The 22,063-nt window shown below is 37.3% G+C and overlaps 2 protein-coding genes across 6 annotated transcripts in view; one reads left to right on the top strand and one right to left on the bottom strand.

The window, feature by feature from the left end:
• The window catches only part of nalcn (sodium leak channel, non-selective), a 76,045-nt gene extending 74,776 nt beyond the window's left edge, over nucleotides 1–1,269 (bottom strand). For 2 of the 3 annotated variants that reach the window (XM_028022337.1, XM_028022338.1), the window contains exon 1: nucleotides 1,109–1,268. The gene's annotated coding sequence lies outside the window, so the exon portion shown is untranslated. Of the gene's footprint in view, nucleotides 1–1,108 lie in introns of all 3 variants that reach the window. The other variant, XM_028022335.1, reaches the window with a different exon arrangement.
• Nucleotides 1,270–1,887: 618 nt separating this feature from the next.
• Nucleotides 1,888–22,063, top strand: part of itgbl1 (integrin, beta-like 1) — a 47,844-nt gene continuing 27,668 nt past the window's right edge. Inside the window, exons 1-4 of one of the 3 annotated variants that reach the window (XM_028022350.1) lie at nucleotides 1,894–2,337; nucleotides 7,457–7,659; nucleotides 19,445–19,591; nucleotides 21,667–21,789. In XM_028022350.1, the coding sequence (XP_027878151.1) occupies nucleotides 2,246–2,337; nucleotides 7,457–7,659; nucleotides 19,445–19,591; nucleotides 21,667–21,789 (565 nt within the window). In that variant the 5' untranslated portion in view covers nucleotides 1,894–2,245. Of the gene's footprint in view, nucleotides 2,338–7,456; nucleotides 7,660–19,444; nucleotides 19,592–21,666; nucleotides 21,790–22,063 lie in introns of all 3 variants that reach the window. The other 2 variants (XM_028022352.1, XM_028022351.1) reach the window with 2 other exon arrangements.

Below are 22,063 nucleotides of genomic sequence, written 5' to 3'. Positions count from 1 at the left end.
TTATCCACTGATCTTATTTACCTCCAAAAGGGTCTGAAACTTAGCCACCGTCCCCTTTGCTCTGCCATGAGAGAAGGCTGATTGAAATATTTACCCACCACGTAACGTTTGCACAGGTGAGGTTGCTTCACTGTGATTTCTGTAATTTATCAATCATTTAAATAATTTAGCCTCTGCTCTACCTGCCATCTCATTCCATCTGGGTCCTGACTACAACAAATTACAACAGACTGGACATAAATACAACATTTCTTACTTTTCTAGAATAATAATTTTATTGTGATAAGCACTTTGGATTACGTTCATATTTTTAAAAGTGCTTTACAAAGTAATTGGATTTTAAATTAATGTAAATTAAATTAATACATATTAATTATACTGTCTATTTAAAATAAATTTTGAGTGTGCATGCATTCTTGGTATGAACTCTAAAGACAAAGCAACCAAACGTTTGATCAAAAACTCAAATTACAATGTGGGAAATCGCAATAAAGGAGTTAATAACTTTTAGATTATGGAATAACATCTTTAAAGTTTGTTTGGTTTTTTTAACCACACTCAATATCCTTTTTTCTTAGTCTTGTTTACAATATAAACAAATGGCAAATACAAAATATATTTGGGACAGCAGGTGCTGACCCACTGCGATTCTTTTGCTGGCACTTAAATCGACACTGGATCTTATGAACACAAGACCAGCTGCTTCAGAAGCATTTGATTTAAAGAATATAAAACGTATTCATTCTCTTAAAGAAAGAATTACATCACAAGGACAAGATTACTATGGAAACAATTAGGAAAACAGCTAATATGAGAATAAAACCAGCTAACCACTGGAACTATTTACATCTCTGGGCCAGTATGAAGCCTAAACAAAGCTAACATTATACGTGACAACCAGCTTAAGACACAAGATGCAGCACTTAAACAAGAATATTGCATCGAGGCCTACTGCGGAGGATGAGATTCCCTCCCTCCACTTCCTGGAGAACCAACAAGCTAGCGCGCAGCAACACCGAGCGCGAGCCGCATCCTACAAACAAAACAGCTGGATGTCACGTTACGTTCGCGACAATTTCAGACAAGAAAGACATTCTGAAGCACTTACGAGACGATGACTTTCCTTAGCTGCCGTGTCTGGCCCTGTGCATGACATCAGTCGTTCTCTCTCTCTGGGCTTGCTCGTGTGGGAGACTGCGGGAGCGCGCAGGATGCAATCACATCAGCTGCGGCGACGCGCAGGCATTGCCAAGGTAACCGCTTCAAGCGCTTCCTTTGTGGCTGCATCACGGTTTGTTTACATCCAGAACCCGATTCCTTTTGGCAAATCAACACCTTTGTTTTACTGTTTACTTTAAAATAATGTAATTAAACTAATTACTTTAGTGACAAAATTGAAGACCAGAAATTAAATTCAATATTTTTGCTTTATACTGAGGGAGGTAAAACTATAGAGTAAGCAAAGAAACATAATAGAAACATAATACGAAGATATTAACCGTGGAGAGAGCTTCATGTCAAAATATTTGGGATATTTTTTATTTATTTACATAATTTCATGTTAAAATTAACATAAAATAAATATAAAGCGAAGTTTATTTATCACACACAATAATGCCCACTTCAAGTTCATGCTATTTTAATAGGGGTGTGTTGACTTTGAGATACACTGTACACACCTTGTTATTGTTGCAGTAGTGTGAATTATTCATATTCATATATTCTAGTCAAGTCTTCCACTAACACATGTTCTCATGGCAACCAGTTGTATTGGAACGCCAAAGCATTTAAATTGAGTTAAGCCATTTTTGTGTTCTTCATTCACAATATTTACTATTACGGGTCAGGAAGCTGGCTCTCATTTGTCATAGATGGAAGGAAAAGCTAGGAACAACAGCTACACCACAGAAGTTATGGGAGAAACCAATGAGGACAAAATGAAACAAAAACAGTCTGCTTTTGATTAAATGTCAAACTGGTGACTTAACTTGTTGTTTTGGCAGCTTTTTCCCCACTTTAGCTCCTGCCCAGGACTCCATCAGAGAGTTTGGACTAATCAAAGGCACTTGTACGTAAGGAGTGTTGGACTCTGAAGGGACTGAGCCAGTTCGGGCCAGCCTGCTTCTCTTTCTCTCCTTCTCCATTTCTCTTCCCTCTCACTCTCCCTTCCTGCCCTGTCTCAGGAGCGTAAGATTTGGGAAATTCCTTCAAGCTACTTCATTTCAGGTTTCTGTGGGATTTAAACATGCACACTGAGGTTTTTCTCCAGTCAATGCTAGTGCCGTCATTTCTGATCCTGCTCTCTACCGTTGAGGACACTTTGCTACAGTCGGTAAGGTGAGTTTCCATAAGTCTGTTTGTATCTTTTAGCGGTTTTCTATTTGGGGGCAGCCAGAAGTGCAAGAATTAAAAGGGAGGCGCAAAGTTATGCTGACTTACGAGTTTGGGGATAGCAATATGAGAAGTTTTAGTAAAGCCAGTGGTATAAATATAGTCTGCACTTTTACTTTCTGGTTTACAAATGTGTCTTTGTTTGCCAACTGTTAAAAATGCAGTCCATGAAGGTAGCATACTCCAAGATTTCAAAGTGATGTGGTTGCCTTGCTTCTTTTGTTTTCTTTTTTTACTCCAGTGGTGGTGTTTGAATTGACATAATATAACTGACATGTCCTCTAGTTAGCTTTGACAACAAACCATGAGACTGAATGTCATTTTTACAGCTCTGATTGTCACACAGGGCATGAAGTTAATTTCTGGGGTGGAATGGAGTGGCAGGGGTGTGTGCTGGGTAAAAGCTGGCCTGCTGGGGCCTCTCAGAGTGGAATTTATATTTTCTCTCCATGCCAGATTGGGTATTTTTTTCCAGGAGCTCTCACTTTATATGCACTAGGCTATCTTAAATGATTTCTTTCTGAATAATAGGTCAGCAACATTGTGCTTAAGGGACTTTTTTAGCATAAAAATAGATGTGTGCTTGCAGAATTTGTTGTAATGGGGGATAAAAATGTATGCCAGAGAATATACCTTGTCCTGAGTTACAATATGCAGTGCCTTGCAAAAGTATTTACGTCCCTTGAACTTCCTTACATTTTTGTCACATGACAATATGTTTCAGAGTATTGTATTGTTATTGTTATGAAGAGATCAACATAAAGTTGCATACTGTTTAAATGGGGGGGTATCATTTTTTTGTTTTCCCAAGTAGCTCCATTGGCTTTACATCTAAACTTTGAGTGGGTCATTCTAACACATAAATATGCTGTTGAGGGTGAACTCTACCCTCCTCTCCAGTCATCTGCACAATCTAATATGAATAATAACAAACAATGTACACAACCCTGTATAAATTCTAAGTTTTTGTGATGCATAAAATAGTCTATTATGAATCCTGCATAATTCAAATGACATGACAAAGAAAAGCTTCTCTCTCTTCTTTTTAGGAAAAACATTACAAAATAGGCTTGCAGACATTGAATTAACCTTGTTGCAAATGTGTCAAGGTTTTAAATGCTCCAAATCAAGAGGGATCACTTTATGAAATGGCCTTAAGTGTGAATAAAATAGGTAACTATTATGTACTTTTCACATTTTCCTGTTGCCTCTTGTCAGGGTATGTCTGCCATAAAACTAGATGTTGCACAGTTCAACAATTGTTCTCAGCTTCACTGCTGGAGGCTGATCAAAAGAGCTACCATATGCACGATGTGGTTTGTTTAATAGCAAAGCAGCTTGCTTGTGTTAAAATGAGCTCTGCTTGGTTTACCCAATTATGTGTTTTGTTTGAACTGACCTAGGCTCCGTCTATCTTTTCCAAAGCCACATCCCCTGCATCAGAACAGAGAAACAAGCTTGCCTGCAAAATAAATTCCCTTGAAACAAACAACATAAAGCAGTGCATAAGTGCATACTTGAAGAGTATTTTGCCACCAAATTGGAATTACATTTAGTTTGGAAGTTTACTCAACTGTTGTCTAATTGGCATCCCAAAAATCTTGGTAGCAGTGTAAAGAATCCTGCTACATTAAGGTGATCTCTTTGCAAAAATGCAATATCCATAACAGTCGTCATGAAGCAAATTTTATTTTAATACACATCTGTTAATTCTCTTTGACACGTTATTACATTGCACTTGTGAGCCTAAAAAAAAATAACTGTTTTTTTTTTGCAGGGAAAGTTGAGATGAATGCTAAAATTTATACTCTAGTTACATAATGACAGCTTTCTCAATAGTGAATGTCTGTCTTGCAGCATAAGCAGGGGTCCAAGGGATGCCAAAAAGAAGCACACAGAATATGGCAGGTAGCAGCTGTGGTCGTATGTATCCCACAGTGACATTAATCTTGCACATTAAATAAAATACATGTAATTGTGCTTGAAATGTGAGTCAGATCAGCAGAGCAGCTGGAGTTCCTTAAATTTTACAGATGTCATTTGTATGCAACAACATAGAACAAAGATGAAGATCAGCTAAGGACAAAGCAGCACTGTGCAAACTTAAAAAACCCCCAAAAAACTGAAACTCTGAACTTGGTCAGGTCGTTATGACAAACAGTGCAAGATTCAAATTTTACTGCTACAGTGTGTGAAGGAGTGCAGCCAAGTCTAAAAATTCCCTCAATACTTGAAGCAAGTGTGAAATGGAACTTGTTTCACCTCCTGATGACACATGGAAAACACACATTTTATGTTCGTTTTTGGGAGAACGGTTCGGAACGTTTGAGCTGTTGATTGAATGAAATGCATGCACATTTGCCAAACTCTTTGCCAATATAAAGAAAGAGCTGGAAATAATATATAAATTGCTCACCAAGAAGACCTGGGGAAATGTGTAACAACAACATGTGATGTGTGATTGGTAGATTTGGTCATTGAAAGGTGAAGTTTTGTAATGGTTTTATTTTGGGGGATTTATTAACCATGTGAATGCCTTTAAGCCCTTTTGCACTGCACCGCTGGACCCGGGTCGGCCCGGCCTCGTTTTTGTATTAGCACTTCCAGCCCGGTACCACCCGGCTCTCCTGGAACCCCGAGAGCTGTGGTTCCAATTGGGCCGGCCAGACCGGGCTGGTTTGGAGTTAGCTGTTGATTGGTTCATTGGCTGCGGGAGCGGGACAAAGATCAGATCTTTGGATCAGAGGAGCACTAGACTTTCTCGATGGCTGTCATTTCAATATGCTGCATCAATAAATTCCCGTCATAATCTATTCTTACCCTACACTGGGATTATAATTGCCTCTTCAGCCAAAGATTTTAATGGTAAATGTAAATAACAAATAAATCCCGCCTACCGCAGGGGTAGTTCAGTACGGAGCCCTCTAGGGCACATGGGGATTTTTTTTTCTTTTGCGTTACCTCGCAAAACTTTTGCGTTACCTCGCAATACTTTTGCGTTCCCTCGCAAAAGTTTTGCGTTACCTCGCAATACTTTTGCGTTCCCTCGCAAAACTTTTGCGTTCCCTCGCAAAACCTTTTGCGTTACCTCGCAAACCTTTTGCGTTCCCTCGCAATACTGTACTGATCAGTTATGCAGCATAATTGAATACTGCAAGCCTTTCCTACGGTGGGCGCCGTACTTTATGCTTTAATATAAGGTTATGTGAGGTTTTTCCATGAATGTTAGTATCTTTTTGTGAAATATCTGAAGTTTTATATCTTTCTTTAGGATAGAAAGGCACCACAAACCTACGATATAAACAGAAACCTTCCGTAAGTAGGAAAGAAATAAAAACACATTATAATTTGGACTATTTCTGAGTTATTATCGCGGGTAATAAATCATCTGACAGTTTTGATTGTGTCTCTGTTGTGTTCTAGTCTGAATGGTTTAAAGAGCTGCTTTCAGTGCCGCTCCATCTTAGCCTTAACAGACATAAACATGCAGTAAAAAATAAATCGATTTTCAATCAATGTTTTGCACCAAACAGTTAATAATAATAAACAAGTTTTCACTGAGGCTCTGTAAGAGCCATATGAATGAAATAAGTAATTATTGATATGACAGGAGCAGCGGCTTTGACACTTAGGTGTGTCGACGTGGGAGTGACGTCACCAGGTATGAATGGGAAGGATACTGGCTTTGTGTGTATTAGGAAGCGGTGAGCGGGGCGGTCAGTCCTTGCAAAGTTTGGAGCATAATAATCAAAATGGAATAAATCGATAATTGTGACAGAACAAAGAAAAGGTTTGGAGTTGATTGATACACGGACAGATGAGATTCCCCGAGTTAACCCAGTGCGGCCCTTTACCATCATTAGTTTGTCGTGTTTTTAATAATAAAAACTTGTTAACAGTAAAAACTGTTTGGTGCAAAACACTGATTGAAAATCGATTTATTTTTTACTGCATGTTTATGTCTGTTAAGGCGAAGATGGAGCGGCACTGAAAGCAGCTCTTTAAACCATTCAGACTAGAGCACAACAGAGACACAATCAAAACTGTCAGATGATTTATTACCGGCGATAATAACTCAGAAATAGTCCAAATTATAATGTATTTTTATTTCTTTCCTACTTACGGAAGGTTTCTGTTTATATCGTAGGTTTGTGGTGCCTTTCTATCCTAAAGAAAGATATAAAACTTCAGATATTTCACAAAAAGATAAAATTCATGGAAATACCTCACATAACCTTATATTAAAGCATAAAGTACGGCGCCCACCGTAGGAAAGGCTTGCAGTATTCAATTATGCTGCATAACTGACCAGTACAGTTTTGCGAGGTAACGCAAAAGTATTGCGAGGTAACGCAAAAGTATTGCGAGGGAACGCAAAAGGTTTTGCGAGGGAACGCAAAAGTTTTGCGAGGTAACGCAAAAGTATTGCGAGGTAACGCAAAAGTTTTGCGAGGTAACGCAAAAGAAAAAAAATTCCCCATGTCCCCTAGAGGGCTCCGTAGTTCAGGAGACATGACATTCAGATGAGATTTTATTTTATTTTTTTCATTAAATGTAAAGCTGAGGTAAAAGTTTCCCGCAGCTTCCTCGCTCATGAGCGCATACAGAAAAAATGGGACGGGAGACACAAGAAGAAAACTGTTCTGCGGTTGCTGGGCAGATCACCTGGGTAGCGTTAGCAAGAATTCTATTTACGTGACGTATCCTGCTCAATGCAACACGACCAGGGCCATAGCACCAATAGGACCGGGCCGAACGTAGCTGGACCGGGCCAGTCCGGACCCTGCAGTGCAAAAAAGGGCTTTAGACTGTCCTTAAACTAGGGATTGTTAATAAATCCCTAGAGTCTTTAAGTGTGACTTTTTCCAATAATGTTGCAAAAAAACTAAATTAAAAGAATAGATCATTTCATAGTAACTTTTTCTGCACATACTTCAAAAGGGATTTTTACACTAGAGTCAATTTTGCTTCGTAAACAGATACAGGTGCACTTGCCCTTGGAGTAACCCTTTTAGTTTGTTTTTTTTTAAACAACAAAACTACTGATCTTTTCTCTTCTTCTCAGCCAGGTGGGTGAGGTGTGTAGGCTGTCCCAAGAGTCATCATTGCGCCGCTGCAGGACACCAGATGGAAAAATCTGCAGCGGCAGGGGCAAATGTGACTGTGGAATCTGCATGTGTGAAGCCACAGGCCCAGGGAAGTTCTATGGTCCTCGCTGCGAGTGCCATGACTGGGTCTGCGCCACACATAATGGGCAAATTTGCAATGGTGCGTACACTGAGCTGCGTTATCATTCCTTCCTTTGCTATTTTTAGCACAGTGTGTTGCAAAACTCTTTATAGTTTTCACACTTTTTTCATATTCTATCATGTTGCAGCCGCAAATGTCAATGTCTTGGATAATACAGGATAGACTAGGGGTCTGCAACCTGCACCTGCAGATGCCGCAAGTGACTCTTTAGACCTCCACAAGGACTCTGAGGAACTTTGGCTAAAAACGATAAATAAGAAACATATGTTTTAAAAAATACATATTAAAAGTGCTGCTTTTAGCAGTTTTACAGTTCTTCACTGAATATTTGCATTGGATTTTCACAACAGAACGACAATAAAAGTAGCAGTAATATTGGTTTAGATCTTTTTTTTTTTCTCATTAGGTCGGAAATTATGTTTTTTTCTTTTACATTGTTTCACACAAATATCATGATCGTAAAGAAGAAAATGTATCCTTCTGTTTTGTTTTGCGAAAGTTTTCCATTTTTGTTTTTGTTCATCTAGAAATATCTTACTTTAAAAAGGACAACAAAATTGAGATATTTTCCTAAACTAGTTAATTTGTCTTCTTTAAAAGATCAGGTAACATTGGCAACTGATTGCAAATATGGCGATTTGCGTTGTCGAGGTTACAAACCTCTAAGATAGACTAACACTAAGTAGTGCAGAACTCTAAAGTGTAAGAAAAAGAGCACAAGGCTTTCAGGGTTTTTTTTAAATACAAATCTGAGGTGTAAATTGCATATTAGTCACGCCTTTAGTCGGATACCTCTAAATGAGATCCAGAGCAACAATATGCCCTCAGAAGTCACTCAGTTAGCAGTTTAGTATGAACACAGCTGCTCTGGCAAGACTTCACAGGTTTGCTAACCACTATAACCTAATAAACAGCATCATGAAGACCAAAGAACTCACCAGCGGGGTAAAGGGTAAAGTCATGATAAACTTTAATCCAAATTTATGTTATGAAACAATGTCCCAAACATTGTAACACATGCACACTACAAGTCTGGAGTAGATACACACAGCTCTAGGACTTCAGTTTTAAAAGCATTTCAACCATTTTTCCTTTTGCCTCCGCTCTCCAGTTATTTGCTACTCCGTGTTTGGCTTATCACATAATATCCCAGTTACATATTTCAATGTAATCTCCCAAAATGTCATGCGAATACTTTTGCTCAACACTGTAAATGGGCAATAACTTTAGAATACTTGTTTAAGAGTTGTGTGCTGTTTAAATGAATACTGTGCAGATCCACGTGGCTCAACATATGTTGCTACTTGGATGTGATTTTTAGAGAGGGTCAGTAAGTGATGCAGCAGATATCCTCAATGTGGGCTAGATCAGTGCAGTTTGGCAGATGGAGTCCCCAGCTGATGTTTAGGATCTGTTTCAAACAGCTGCTAGAAAAATGAAAATATTTTTCATGTCATCTACAAACTTGATTTTGAAAGGCAATGTCCTCCCACATGTTTAATGCACAGAAATATGTTTTTTTTATTTTTTTTATCTTGCTGTCAGAAGCCCTTCTCTCATTGGCTTGAAGCAGTTTTTAGGCAGACAATAATATGCTGCTGGCTTGATATCAGACATTGTGATGTTATGAACGTTTGTTGCCAGGCATTGTTTACAAGTCAAGATAATTCAAGAGAAACTGAATGCCTTTTTACTTGGAAAATTGTTTACTGAGCACCTACTTTGCTGGATTTCATGTGATAATTTAATTTATCAATCGAAAATGTGTGCACTTTTCTCCCAGTTCTTTTCTTTTCTAGTCACGATTAAATATATTATTTTATTTATGAAAAGAAAAAAGCTATCCAAACTAACCTAGTGTCAAACTAAACGATTACTGCTTCCTTAACCCTATTAGCTAGCTGCTCTGCCTTTTGAGTTAACATGTTGTCATACAAGTTCTTTTTAGCCGTTGTTGTGATTATACATGCAAGTTGTGGCTAGTGAAATATGGCATATAATGGTTGCTTCATGATTTACAAGCACCAGCTCAAACAGGGTTAAACTGGTGTGGATGACTTTTTTTCTGCATAATACATGAATCTACATTTAGAAACTGTCTTTTGTATTTACTTGAATTATTTTCACCTAAAATTCAGAGGGTTGCATGAGTTTAAAAGCACAAACATAAAGCAAAACGGAGGGAAACTGGGGAAGTATTTGCTCACAATATTGTTGGTTAAAAAAATGCATTCAACCTCACAAAAACAGACTCAATTTATATCTGTTTCCTGCTCACTTTCCAGCCTTCAATCGAAGAATGAAGTTATTTGAATTAAATTTGAATTAGTGATGCACCAATGGACATTGATGGGAGTTGGTCTGTTTTCCTTTTAGAATCAGGTTTTCTCCCCATTAAAACACATTAAAAGTGAATACTCTCACATGCCTGGCATGTCCTATTAGGAACTTTATTATGAGCTCAGTAAAACTCGGTTAATGGCCAAGTTCTGATGCATACATTGGGATACTCTTGTTATACTATCATTTTCTATTTTCTATTGGATTTAAAATGACTGCCTCTATCATGAAAGCTGCAGCTTATGCCTCAGTCTTTGCTACATTTAATGGCAGAATTGAAACACAATTAGTTTGTATACAGAGTAGTTCTCAAGATGTTATGATATTGTTAAAACATAAAGCCCAAAATATCTATCAGTCAAGTATGATTGTTTCATCTACTTTAAAAGACACTTTAAAAACCTGTTACTCTCACCTTGAAGCCTCATATTTAATACTGTATGTACTTTGTGTTGACATACTGTATTTTGTAATCACTTTTAATTTTTTTTACAGCCAACAAATTCAAAGCACCACCTTTTTGGCTGGATCAGTAGATGGCTCTGGCAAAGCTGAAAAGATGTCATCTTTGCACTGGCGTCTTTATAGACTTTACTTCATTTTGTAGAATTAAAAATAAATGTAGCTGACAGGAACACTGCTAATACTCAACTAATAAAGAATAATGAGAAGCAGTCCTAGGTTATTGCACAAGTGTAATGCATTACTCATTTTAAAAGCTTTGGATCAAAAGCTATTCGGTCTCCTTATTGCCTTAATGCTTTCATAGCAACATATGGAACTGTTTTGGCCTTTTTAGGTTAGGTTCACTTTGATTCTGTTTGACTTATTGTGCAATGTAAATTTAGGTTGTACTATTTCCAGTAAGCAGTCGTGTGTCAATCAAAGTTACAAAAACATGGAATGTAAAGTTAAAGATGTGAAGGTGCTTGGTCAGTAATTTTATTAAATCAATCAATTTTAATGTACAGCTGGTAACAGGCAACAATTACAGCAGTTCTTTGGGATCTTCAACAGATTGGTGTATCAAATATTAGGCAGATAAAAGAAAATAAAAACGTAAAGAAGCACTATCACCAGAGATGTGGTCTCTAAACCTAAAAACATGTCTGTATTAGGAGTGTCAGGTCACTCCAATGCTCTCACAGGACCAATGGTTTAGTCAAACCACACCTAAATCATTGCAGATCGCTTTGTGCAATTATTGCCCCCTTTCTTTTAATTGTTCGATGTTAAACACTGAGCTTAACTAAATGACGCCTGCAGTAGTTTGAATGATAATATTGGCTCATTCATGATCTACTGTATGAGTCATTGTTGTGCTCTTTGAGTAGTTTTAGTAGGCAGGCCGCATCTGGGAAGGTTCAACCTTTCCACACAGATAGATGTCATTGATTTGTTTCTTATTCTTGAATTTGTTTTTTTGTTTTTTGGGTTTTGTTTTTTTTGCCACTGCCCTTTATGTGTTACTTTTAGTAAATAACTAAGTGTAGAGTAAATGTTTTAGTCTACTTTATGTCTACAGGTTTGTAGACTAAAGTATGTTTGTACGTCTAAAAGGTTTAAGTTAATTTCTTAATTGTATAAGTCTGTTACTAATTGGGCCTGTAAGACTAGTGACACTGTAATCAGCTGTTCCATTTTTTTTTTTTATTCACAATTTTACATGGGGGATATAACTTTCCATAAATGCCACTACCGAATCTGTAAAATAAGTACATTTAGCATAATTGTTTACATATTCTTTTTTAAACGCATTTCAAATAAGACAGGTTGGACCCTCTTCCTAAAGCTTACTGCACATGTGTTTGATGAGATGCTTTGGAAGTTGTGGGAGGAATCCCAGTAAGAAATAAAAATAAAAATCCACACCTTTTTTTGTCTCCCCGTTGTCTCTGGGCTGTGAGTGAGGTTTAATGGAGATATGTGAGCATCCAGAACACGTATAATGGAGATAGGTGTGCATATGGGGGCCTGCGTGTCTACGAGTGTGTGTGATTTATTTGGGAAGACAAGTTGGCTGCTGTGAGGAGCTCATTATGGTTCAGCAGTCTGGAGCGAGGCCCTGTTTCATCCTGATAATGGAGTTTCACTCACTGCTACAGAGCCTGCCAATGGAACCTATGCATTAGAAGAGGGATGGATTTTCACACCCACCAAACCCACCTTCTCCTCTGTCTCCCACCACACCCACTCATGCATACACACATACCATACAGGATGAGGTTAAATCTTATACATAACTCACCAGCATACACACGCATAACATCAGCCACACGTTCGCATCCAGCAGTTGCAATCAAAGCCAGTTGAAAAGAAGACCCCCACATAACTCACCACGTTCCCTTCACACACACACACATGCACCCACACCCCCACTCTCAGCGGACCATGCATACACAGCATGCACGGTATGCTTTCAGAGATCGGCAGCCAACTTCTCTCCCCGTGGCTCCGTTATCTCTGCCTGTCACAAAAGTCTACTGATAAGATCCAATAGATTTTCTTCCATAGGGATTAAGTGTGTGTTTTTCATTACCAAAACATTAGCTTTCCTGGCAACAAGATGTTTCATACCCCATATTTGATTCAATGGAGGTTAATTAGCATCACCTCAATTAAACCAACAGGTCCAGGTGGCTAAATATTATATGGTGTTTTTTTTTTGTTACAGCACTGAATACGGGCAGAATTTACTTACATTAACTTGTCTTTAATGTAAGGCTGCATCGTGAATCATGATTTGACATAATGTAGTTGTTCAATAATTTAAGATTTCTCTTTTTATTAAACCACTAGATATTTTTGGCTTGTATAAAAATTTATTTTCTATCTTAGTTACAGCATGAGTCGGTTTATGTTGGACCTCTGCTAAATCACAAATATTGAAAAATGAAACAAAATTGCTTGTGTATTGTTGTATCAGTATATTTTATTTATTTATTTATTTTTATGAGTAGGTGTTCTTTCAAGAGTTGATTTGTGTCCAACTGAAAATTCTGGTTGCTATTGCTGCGATTCCCTTACACAAAAGTAACGGAAAAAGAGATTGGCTGTCTGGGAGGGAATGTTGGCCAAAAACAGACTGAACCTTAAATAATTAATCAACAAATTATCTACAACAAACATTTCTGCAATTACCCGGTTGCCACTAGTGGTTCATGGAGTGTTCTATTCAAAAACAAACAAAATGCAGGCTGGATTATGATTGTGGTGAATTTAATAGAGTAAAACCAAAAGAATTGCAATAGATAAAGAAAACTAACCTATGGACTGAACAGTGGCTCAGTTGGCAGCACTGTTGCCTTGCTGTAAGGAGTTTCTGGGTTTGAATCTCATCTCATCTTTCTGCATGGAGTTTGCATGTTTTCCCTGAGCATGCATGGGGTTTCTCTGGGTAGGCAAGCTTCCTCCCACAGTTCAAGGATATGATTGGTCTCTATAAGTTGTCCTTAAAGTTGTATGTCTCTGTGTGTTTTTGTCCTGTGTGTCTCAGTGTTGCCCTGTGAACTGACAGAATGTAGCTTAGCGACATTGTAGCTCATAATGCTGAACAGCTGGTCGTAATGAAACACAAAATAACAGAAAGTAACAAGAAAACAGACCACCAAAGTGACAACCTGAACTCCAAGTCCAATTCAACTCAAATGCTGTAAACACTGCCTTTTGTAGCAGTGACAGAACTGGGCCCATGTTGTATTTGTTCTCTGAAACAAATAAGGGTGGAGTGACTGTTCTTAGGAAATTAGCAAAGGGTGATAAAATTTGGGACCATAAAAACTTGCAGAACATTACACATAGTTGAGGTCACCTGACATTTCAGCTCAAATGATCAATAGTCAAATTAAAATAAACCTTTTATGCCTCAACACCAAAATGTAAGGGTGGTTAGAATTTATTAATGACTTTAAGTATTAAAATGTATGTAATTATCCAAATGGAAACATGATTATGTCTTTGAACGTGACAGCATACTTCCATGTTTATAGCCAGTGGCGGTTTCTGATATGGGCGACACGGGGCAACCGTCCAGAGTGGCATCTTGTGAGGGGCGACATGAGAACCTCCCCCACAACTGAAAAAATGCAGTGGGTTTCCTCTACTTCTTTTTTTTTTTTTTTTTATGTTCCTTAAAAATAAACCATTCCAGTTTATGTAATCGAAGTGCCCGATAAACATGAGGTTTTAGCAAAAAAGGTCACTTTTTATCAATACATGATTGTTATTTACCGCTGGTGATTTGTGCCATTAAAAACAGCTGCTCTCTAGTACTGCTTGTTCTCTGTTTGAAATGCCTCTAGAGCTTTTGTTTTATTATGAACTGGCCAGCAATCACATTTTGACCTGCTTTAGTTATTGGCCACATGAAAGGAACTTTAAAGGCTAATAATAAATATAAAGTAAATAATAATTAAGTTACTTATTGCAAATCTAAAGCAATCCTTCTAATCTCACAATATATAAGAGCTGAGCAATCGGAAAATTACCTTGAATAATATCTGTACACCAACTGTGGAAAACAAAATATTTTCATCCACCGTTGGTGTTTTAATGGCAGTAAATATCCTTGCAACCTCTGCTTTTTGGCAGAAAGTGTAATATTAAATAAAAAACACTCTAAGGAAGCCTTATTGTTGATTTGTCAACATACCAGGTAGCTGTGAGAGGATATTCTATATATTTTTCATGAATTTTTATAATTGTTGATAAAACTATTTTGTCAGCAAAGTGTTCACACTGTGCTACATTCCTCATTTCCTACTCAGAAATGAGGAACATTACTCTTTCTGACTCTGTTTTTCCCTCTCTGAGTCATTTTACCTTTCCTGTAAACTACTTTTGAACTCCTTTTTGTAAAATTAAATCCAGGTATGCTGTAAAAGCACAATTGTGGAAGATACTGCTCCAAGAGTTATTAAATTCTTCAACACCTGGTCTGACTTTGGGAATTTTAGTACCGTTTGGTATGCACATGAAGTGTGCATACCATTCTTGAATGGGACATGTCCAAGTTGAGTTATACTGCCTTTGACCCCAGCTGCCATGTTGTTTATCAGTATCTACACCCTGTTGAAAAAAAACTAAAAAAGACATGCAAAATATGAGTTCCGGAGACACAATCATAAATGATGAAATTCTAGAGACAGAATTAATTAATTAAAGAAAAACTAAAACGAGAAAATGAGGCAAATGTACTCCTTTCTGGAGCAGAAAACATTGTTGGAGGCACTTCAAAAGTGATGCATACTTCTGTTCATTTCCTGAATAAAGATTTGCTCTGTGATCAATAATAATAATAATAATAATAATAATAATAATAATGCTTTGTAACAATATATTTTAGCAATTCCAACTCCTTTTCTCTCAGTCTGCAGGCTTGCACAGTCTTCTTGTTTTTGTTTGCCCAGATTTCTTTCTTTGCTTTTCTGGCCTCTTCAAGAGCTAGCAAAGATCCCACCCTCAGAGGTTTTATGTCTTCATGTTAGGGTCACAAGGATAGTCAGCTTGGTCTCTCGTTCCATATCAACCTGCATCAGTTGCGCTTTATGGCATTTTATCCAAGCTAAAATTGACCAGTTATGGAGAATATTATTATCAGTAATGTCTACAAAGTCAACAAAAGGTTAAGCCAAATATTGGTTGAGAGAGAATAAAGCAAAAAGGTAGCAGCCATAAAATGCTGTTCTTTTGCTTTTAAAACCTATAGAAATGTTCATCTCTCTAATTTTTTCTCCTGTACATATTTTTATATGCTTTCAATCTGCTATTCTGAGTTTTTCTGGGCAGTTTGCCTTTCCCGTGACTCACCTAATGATTCCAGCGTGGGCTGCGAGGAGAAAAAGCCACTCAAGTTTGTCCAAGTTGACTAGTAAAAGACATTTCTGATTGAAACCCATTACCGCTCTCAAGACTTCAGGGTGTAAGAACAAGTGTTTTTAAACCCACCTACGATGCCTTTGGAAGTTCTTTGATGTCAGCTGTGGTAAAAATAACTGGCTAGGTGGAACACTGTAAAAACCGGGATGGTAAGGGCTAAGATTTATTGTTCCAAAGACATACAGAAAACGAGTTAGTAGCTGATGAGACAGGTTTATTGTTCACCTAACACACAATCTATATGTCGTTGTTTCATTGCTCCCAAACACCAGGCGAAGGACAACACGAATGATTAAAAATACTCTGATTTGATTATCATGTTTTGGACAATACAACTTAAACCAAAAAAATATGAGGAAATTAAAAACCACTTGTTGAAAACAGATGAGAACAGATGCTCTCTGAAGCTGGAACTAGTTTATTATGAAGATAGCGTAATTCTTTAGAGGTATTTTATGTTTAAACTCTCAATTAATTTAATTTTGGAGCTTTACTAACACCATATACAACAGCATATAAATAAGTACATGGGGCCATCTCGGCAAATTTGAACACGCCTTCTGACGAAATTAGTTTGTCAGATTAAATGTACTTTTTTCAAAACAACAGCCTTTAGCTAGGTATCAAACATATTTCTTATTGAGCTCACGTTTCTTTATTCTCTGCTTTTTTGTTGATTTGATGTAATATTCTGATCTTCTGAAAAGCTAAAGTACATGTTTTCGTTAGCTGTAACTGGAAACTGCCAAGAACAGCAGAACTAAAGACTTAAAAACAACAGCGTGTGTGCAATTAATCTGAAATAAATAAACATTTCAGTAATATTCTAATTTACTAAAATGTCCAAGAAGCTTATGTGAGTGCACATTCAATCAAAACTAAAGATTTAAATACATAAATTATCACAACAGTAAGACACCTCACAGCTGCAAGAGAGCAAGTTTTTGTCGTTTATTAGCCTGTGTAATAGCGATTGGAGGTTCCACATAGAGATGGATTATAATGTCTTTTGCGGGAGATATTTCATGATCTGGAAACCACAATAGTCACATTCAGTACCAATACCTGTGAATACACACAGGTTCAACGAAACCTCCGTTATCTGAACATGTCCTCTAATCTAGTGATTAGAGAATTCCCAGAATTATTCTGAGAGTTTATCAAAATGTTTTAATGAAATCATCTTTTCAAATGTTTAAGCCTTTTTATTCTTTTTTTTTTTTACACAAGACATTCAGGTAGCTCTGCTGCTTAAGGGGAACCACAGCACATCAATGACTCATCCTTCATCTTCTTCTTTAGGTTGGACAAATCTTCTTTAGTTTGCTAAACCAATTCAGGCTGTTTGACTCTATGAACATTTTAGTAAATGAGGGGTATCTAATGATCCCTGCACAACATATGCTTTATTACAGTTATGATATTTGAAATATTTGACAGATGATTGTATATAGTCATCTAGCTTTAGAAAATTGTTTAGTACATGCTTTTTTTTATGCACCAATTATTTTTCCTGGTGATGCTGACACACACGCATCCTCTTCTACCAGTCCCGGGAGAATGTATGCGATCACTGCTCAGGATTTTTGCTCTACACGTCTGTTTGTCAGTGGAATGCTGCGATGACCCTGACACATTATATCACATAGAATTACTGCTCAGGAAGCACTAAAAAAGATAAACTGTCCAAAGACAGGAAGCTACCAACCCACATAAATTTTGACCTAGAAGACAAAGCGGGCTGTTTTATGTGTCTAAGTGATTGTCAAGTGGAGATTAATGATGGCTAGTGGGCAGCAGTGACTTTATAATATCCAATTCTGTCTCAGAGTTTTGCAGTCTACTATTTACAAAAGCCTTAAGGGTAAATACAGAAGAACACGTCAGTAAATTAGACTGCAACAATGCTGGGTTAAATATTTTATTAAATAAACAAAGATACAAAAGAGTGTGTATCTTTGTGATTGATAGTAGATGTATGTATCCAATTTTTGTGTCCAATAATTATTACTATGTTACATATGTATAGCACATTTCACCTACAAGGCAATTTCTATGATTGTAAAGCACAATATGACTGCAGTTCATTTGGCATATCCTATTTGTTGTCACTTTTTGTATTTTATTAAATCTATAGACATAATTCTGTAAAATCTCAATGTGTATATGTGTTTCTTTAGTTTATAAATGCATCAAATAGTGAGAAACCTGTTGTTTGTATCACTAATAATAGCAACACCAGAACAAATAGCAAATGCGTGCCACAGACTTGAGCTCTGACATTTGAGACAAATCAAAAGCATGCATTGCACTATGCAGAGTGATACTGTCTTCACTAATGCACATTCGTTCAGCACTGCATGCAGCATGCTTGATACCAAGAGAATGGAGTTACAAATAATTTTGTTAGTTGATAGCAACCTGTTGTTATGGTATCAATCATTCAGACCACTCAAGTCTTCTGGTTCTGGGGATGCAGATTAGACCAAAACCAGAAGATCTGAGTGCTTCTGGTCTAATCTGCATCCCCAGAACCAAAATTAACCATGGACAAGCAGGATTCAGCTTATATGCACTACAAATCTGGAACAAAAGTCCAGAAAACTACTAAACAGCTGAAACACGGAGTTCCTCTAAATCAAGGCTAAAAACCTACCTGTTTAGGGTTGCATTTGATTAGCAGCAAATTGAACATTAATCAGCTTATCTGATGTATATTGATGATTTTGACTATGACATTTGTTCATAACAGCATTTGTGTATTTCTTGTTTCATAATTGATGACTGTATGATGGTTTTATGATGTAAAGCACTTTGAACAAGATGTCATTTTTCTACATAATGTGTTTTTCAATATAACATTATAAGTGGCAAGTTAGAAAAACAAATCTTGATTGAAATATTCAATTAATATCTCAGATTAGAGAATACAATTCAATTATTCTTTTAATTAGATTTTTTTTTCTTTTTTCTGGCAGCTAAACTGGAGTCTAGGTGCACTCTTTTTCTGCAATTTGCAATGTTTCCGGTTCTTCTTTGTTTTCAAGAGTCAGTTTTTCTTGGACAAGTCACCAGAGATGCTTCCATAACGAGAAGAGATGAGCCCTTCAAAACAACGCCACATTTACATGATGAACGAGTCAGGAGAAGTATCGAGCATGACATGCAAGGTCCCTCACTGCTAAAAGGCAATGAGAGCAACATTCATAATAGCTTTGTTGACAGCTTTCATTTGCATCAAATGGTTCCTCCTTTTTCCTCTACTTCATGTTGCTCAATGTGGCCATCAGAATAATGAGATACAATGACTCCAGTCTATCTGGGTATCTGAACACAGAACTGTGTTTTCATGGATAAATTCATATGGGATGCTGGCATGTCAAAGGCATTGGAAAACTTGGTAGTGGTTGCTTAAAAAACATTTACTTATAGTAATTTTCTGACACAACCCCATTCACCTGAAAATGCAATGTTAGACTACATATTTGAAATAATGTTCATGTCCTTGTTTTGATGTGAAGCACTGGTAACCTGCACGTTTCCCGGCACTTATAAACAGCATGTGGTGTGTTATATTTCCCCCCAGACCGTGGCTACTGTGACTGTGGGATGTGTGAGTGTGACGAAGGCTGGTTTGGAGAGGCTTGCCAGTTTCAGGAGGAGTGTAGCCTATCAAGCAAGAAGAGCAGAGAGCTGTGCAAAAATCAACAGGGGGTGGTCTGCTCCAACAGAGGTACTGCAACAATACATCAAAACACAGCATTCAAAAACGACAAGTTTTAAAAAGCTGCAAATCTACTGCAAAGATTCTAAGTTAATCCTACTTCTTGACTGTTTCTTTTTTTTTTTTTTTACACTTTGTCATGCTACAACCAGAAACTTCAGTGTAAGAATTTGAGATTTTATGTAACAGACAAACTCAAAGTAGTGCATCATTAGTGAAACAAACAGAAATTGATGTTTTACAAAAACCTTTATGAAACAAAAGTGAACATTGCAACATGCAATTGTTTGCCCCTTAGGTGAAGTCCAATGATGTGTTATTTTCAGCATAAATACTGCTGTTCTTGTCAAGGCCTCTGAGGTTAGTTGAAAAGCGTTTTTCAAATAACCTCATCAAGACCAAAGAACCCACCAGGTCAAAAATACTCATGTGGAGATGTTATAAAGCAGGATTAGGTTCTAAAATAATATTCCAAGATTTGAACAACAAAAGATGTATTGTTTAATCCATGATCCAAAAATGGAAAAAAAAAATGGTGCCCAACAGCTCACACAAAAGAAGATTTATTGAGCAATTTATTGAGGCGAACACTGGCCTCAATAAATTGCTGTACCCCTAAACTGACAAGCCAGGAAGGGAGAACAGTAATCTGTGAGGACCCTGGTTACTCTGAAGGAGCTTTTGAGTTCCACAGCTGGGATGGAAAAAAAACTGTTGACAAGACAACTGTAGGAAATTCATTCATGAAAATGGCAAGCAGAAAGTTGTTTTTGAATAAAAAAACAAGACAAGTATTCTGGTCAGATGAGACCAGAACATTTTGGCCCAAATTCAGCATGCGCATTCATGCAGAGAAATAAGAGTGAAGATGAGCGCGAACACAGTACCTCCCACTGGGATACATGGTGCTGGCAGCAGCTAGCTGTTTGGATGCTTTTCATTGTCAGGGATAGGGAAGTTCAACCTAAATCTAGGGGATTTTTTATCAAGACTTGAACATACATGTTTAGATGCTCTCTATCCAATCTGACTGATGTTGTTCTATTTTCCACAGAAGATTGGTTTAAATCTTCTCATGATATACAAATCTGTTAACAATTAGAGAAACGTGCCATAATTTTCAGATTTTTTTTATTTTTTATTTTTGCAAAGAAAATGTAAAATCACCTGCATCTTTTTTTCTTCCACTTCACTACTATGCACTACTTTGAATAATAAAAAAAGACGCTTTCAGGAGCCAGCTAATATCTTCAGAGACAGCTTTAATGTTTCTCTGCTTTGGTCAAGAGTCTCCACATATTTCAATAAGATATTGTCCTTCTTGAAAAACAAAGAAACTACATAAAGATGTATTAACAGCTATCTTTCCTTTATTTATTGTTGAATCACTACCTAGCATTCAAATTTAACTAAGCAGCTAATATAAAAATAAAAACTTTGAAAGAAGTCTAAGAATGCTACTACGAAAAACCCCTAATATCTCGTCTATGTATAATTCGATCCCACTGGCCATGTGTTTGTGTCTCGGTGTTGCGTGGATGATGTCAGGTCAACCGTCGGTCAAGGCTGTTTTTCAAACATGTACAGCCAGTTGTCCATCTGGGCTCGCCCTCTCCGCTCGTCTCAAATGCTTTCAGCTAAATGAGGGATACGCAAATCTCAGTGGGTGTGTGCATATCCGTGTGGGACGTCTATAAGAGTGTGTGTGAAAGCATAGGATGTGGCCTATTGGAATATGTAGAAATGCTAATGTATTCACCGCATGTGTCTGTTTAGCCTTCTGCTTCTTCAACACCTAATCCAAAAAGCTCCAGCAAACATGCCAAAATAAATAAATAAATAAATAAACACCACCACCTTTAGTTGTCAAACACCAGCTTAAACCTGCTGGCACTTGATGCAAAAATACTTCCCTCCAATGAACAGCTGTAAACCAGATTCTTTAATCTCCCAGTTCACTGCATAAAAATATTTTACTCACACTTTACCATTTAAATGCAAGTATCTACTGCAAAGTTTAACACAGACTCAGAGCCTTGGCGGATGTGTGTAAGACTTTTACATTTTTTTTTTTTTTTTTACAGGGACCTGTCAATGTGGGAGCTGCGTGTGTGACCAAAATGACGACAAGGGCTTAGTGACGGGACGCGTCTGTGAATGTGATGACGGCGAATGTCTGGATGAAGACACGGGAGAGGTTTGTGGAGGTAGATTACACTCACAGTTGCTCAACTATAAGAGACATTGCATTGAGAAACAAATGAGTTTTAATGACAATTTTATGAAGATAAGACATCCAGAGATTGGCAGCACTCGTACTTTTGTTACTTCTTTATCTGTTTTGTGCATTAAATTTGCAACTGAACGTCTGCTGAACTACCGGTAAAAGGTTTTTGCGTGTCTAGGATCAACGTCTCAGGGATGGAATCATAAAGGCATAGGCACTGCATTTATCTACGTCTGCTCTTGGTCACAGAGAAA

The sequence above is a fragment of the Xiphophorus couchianus genome, chromosome 7 (genome assembly GCF_001444195.1).
Source record: "Xiphophorus couchianus chromosome 7, X_couchianus-1.0, whole genome shotgun sequence".
Classification (NCBI taxonomy): Eukaryota; Metazoa; Chordata; class Actinopteri; order Cyprinodontiformes; family Poeciliidae; genus Xiphophorus; species Xiphophorus couchianus.
Note: the sequence above shows the minus strand (reverse complement) of the source record. Positions and strands in the feature narration are given on the sequence as shown.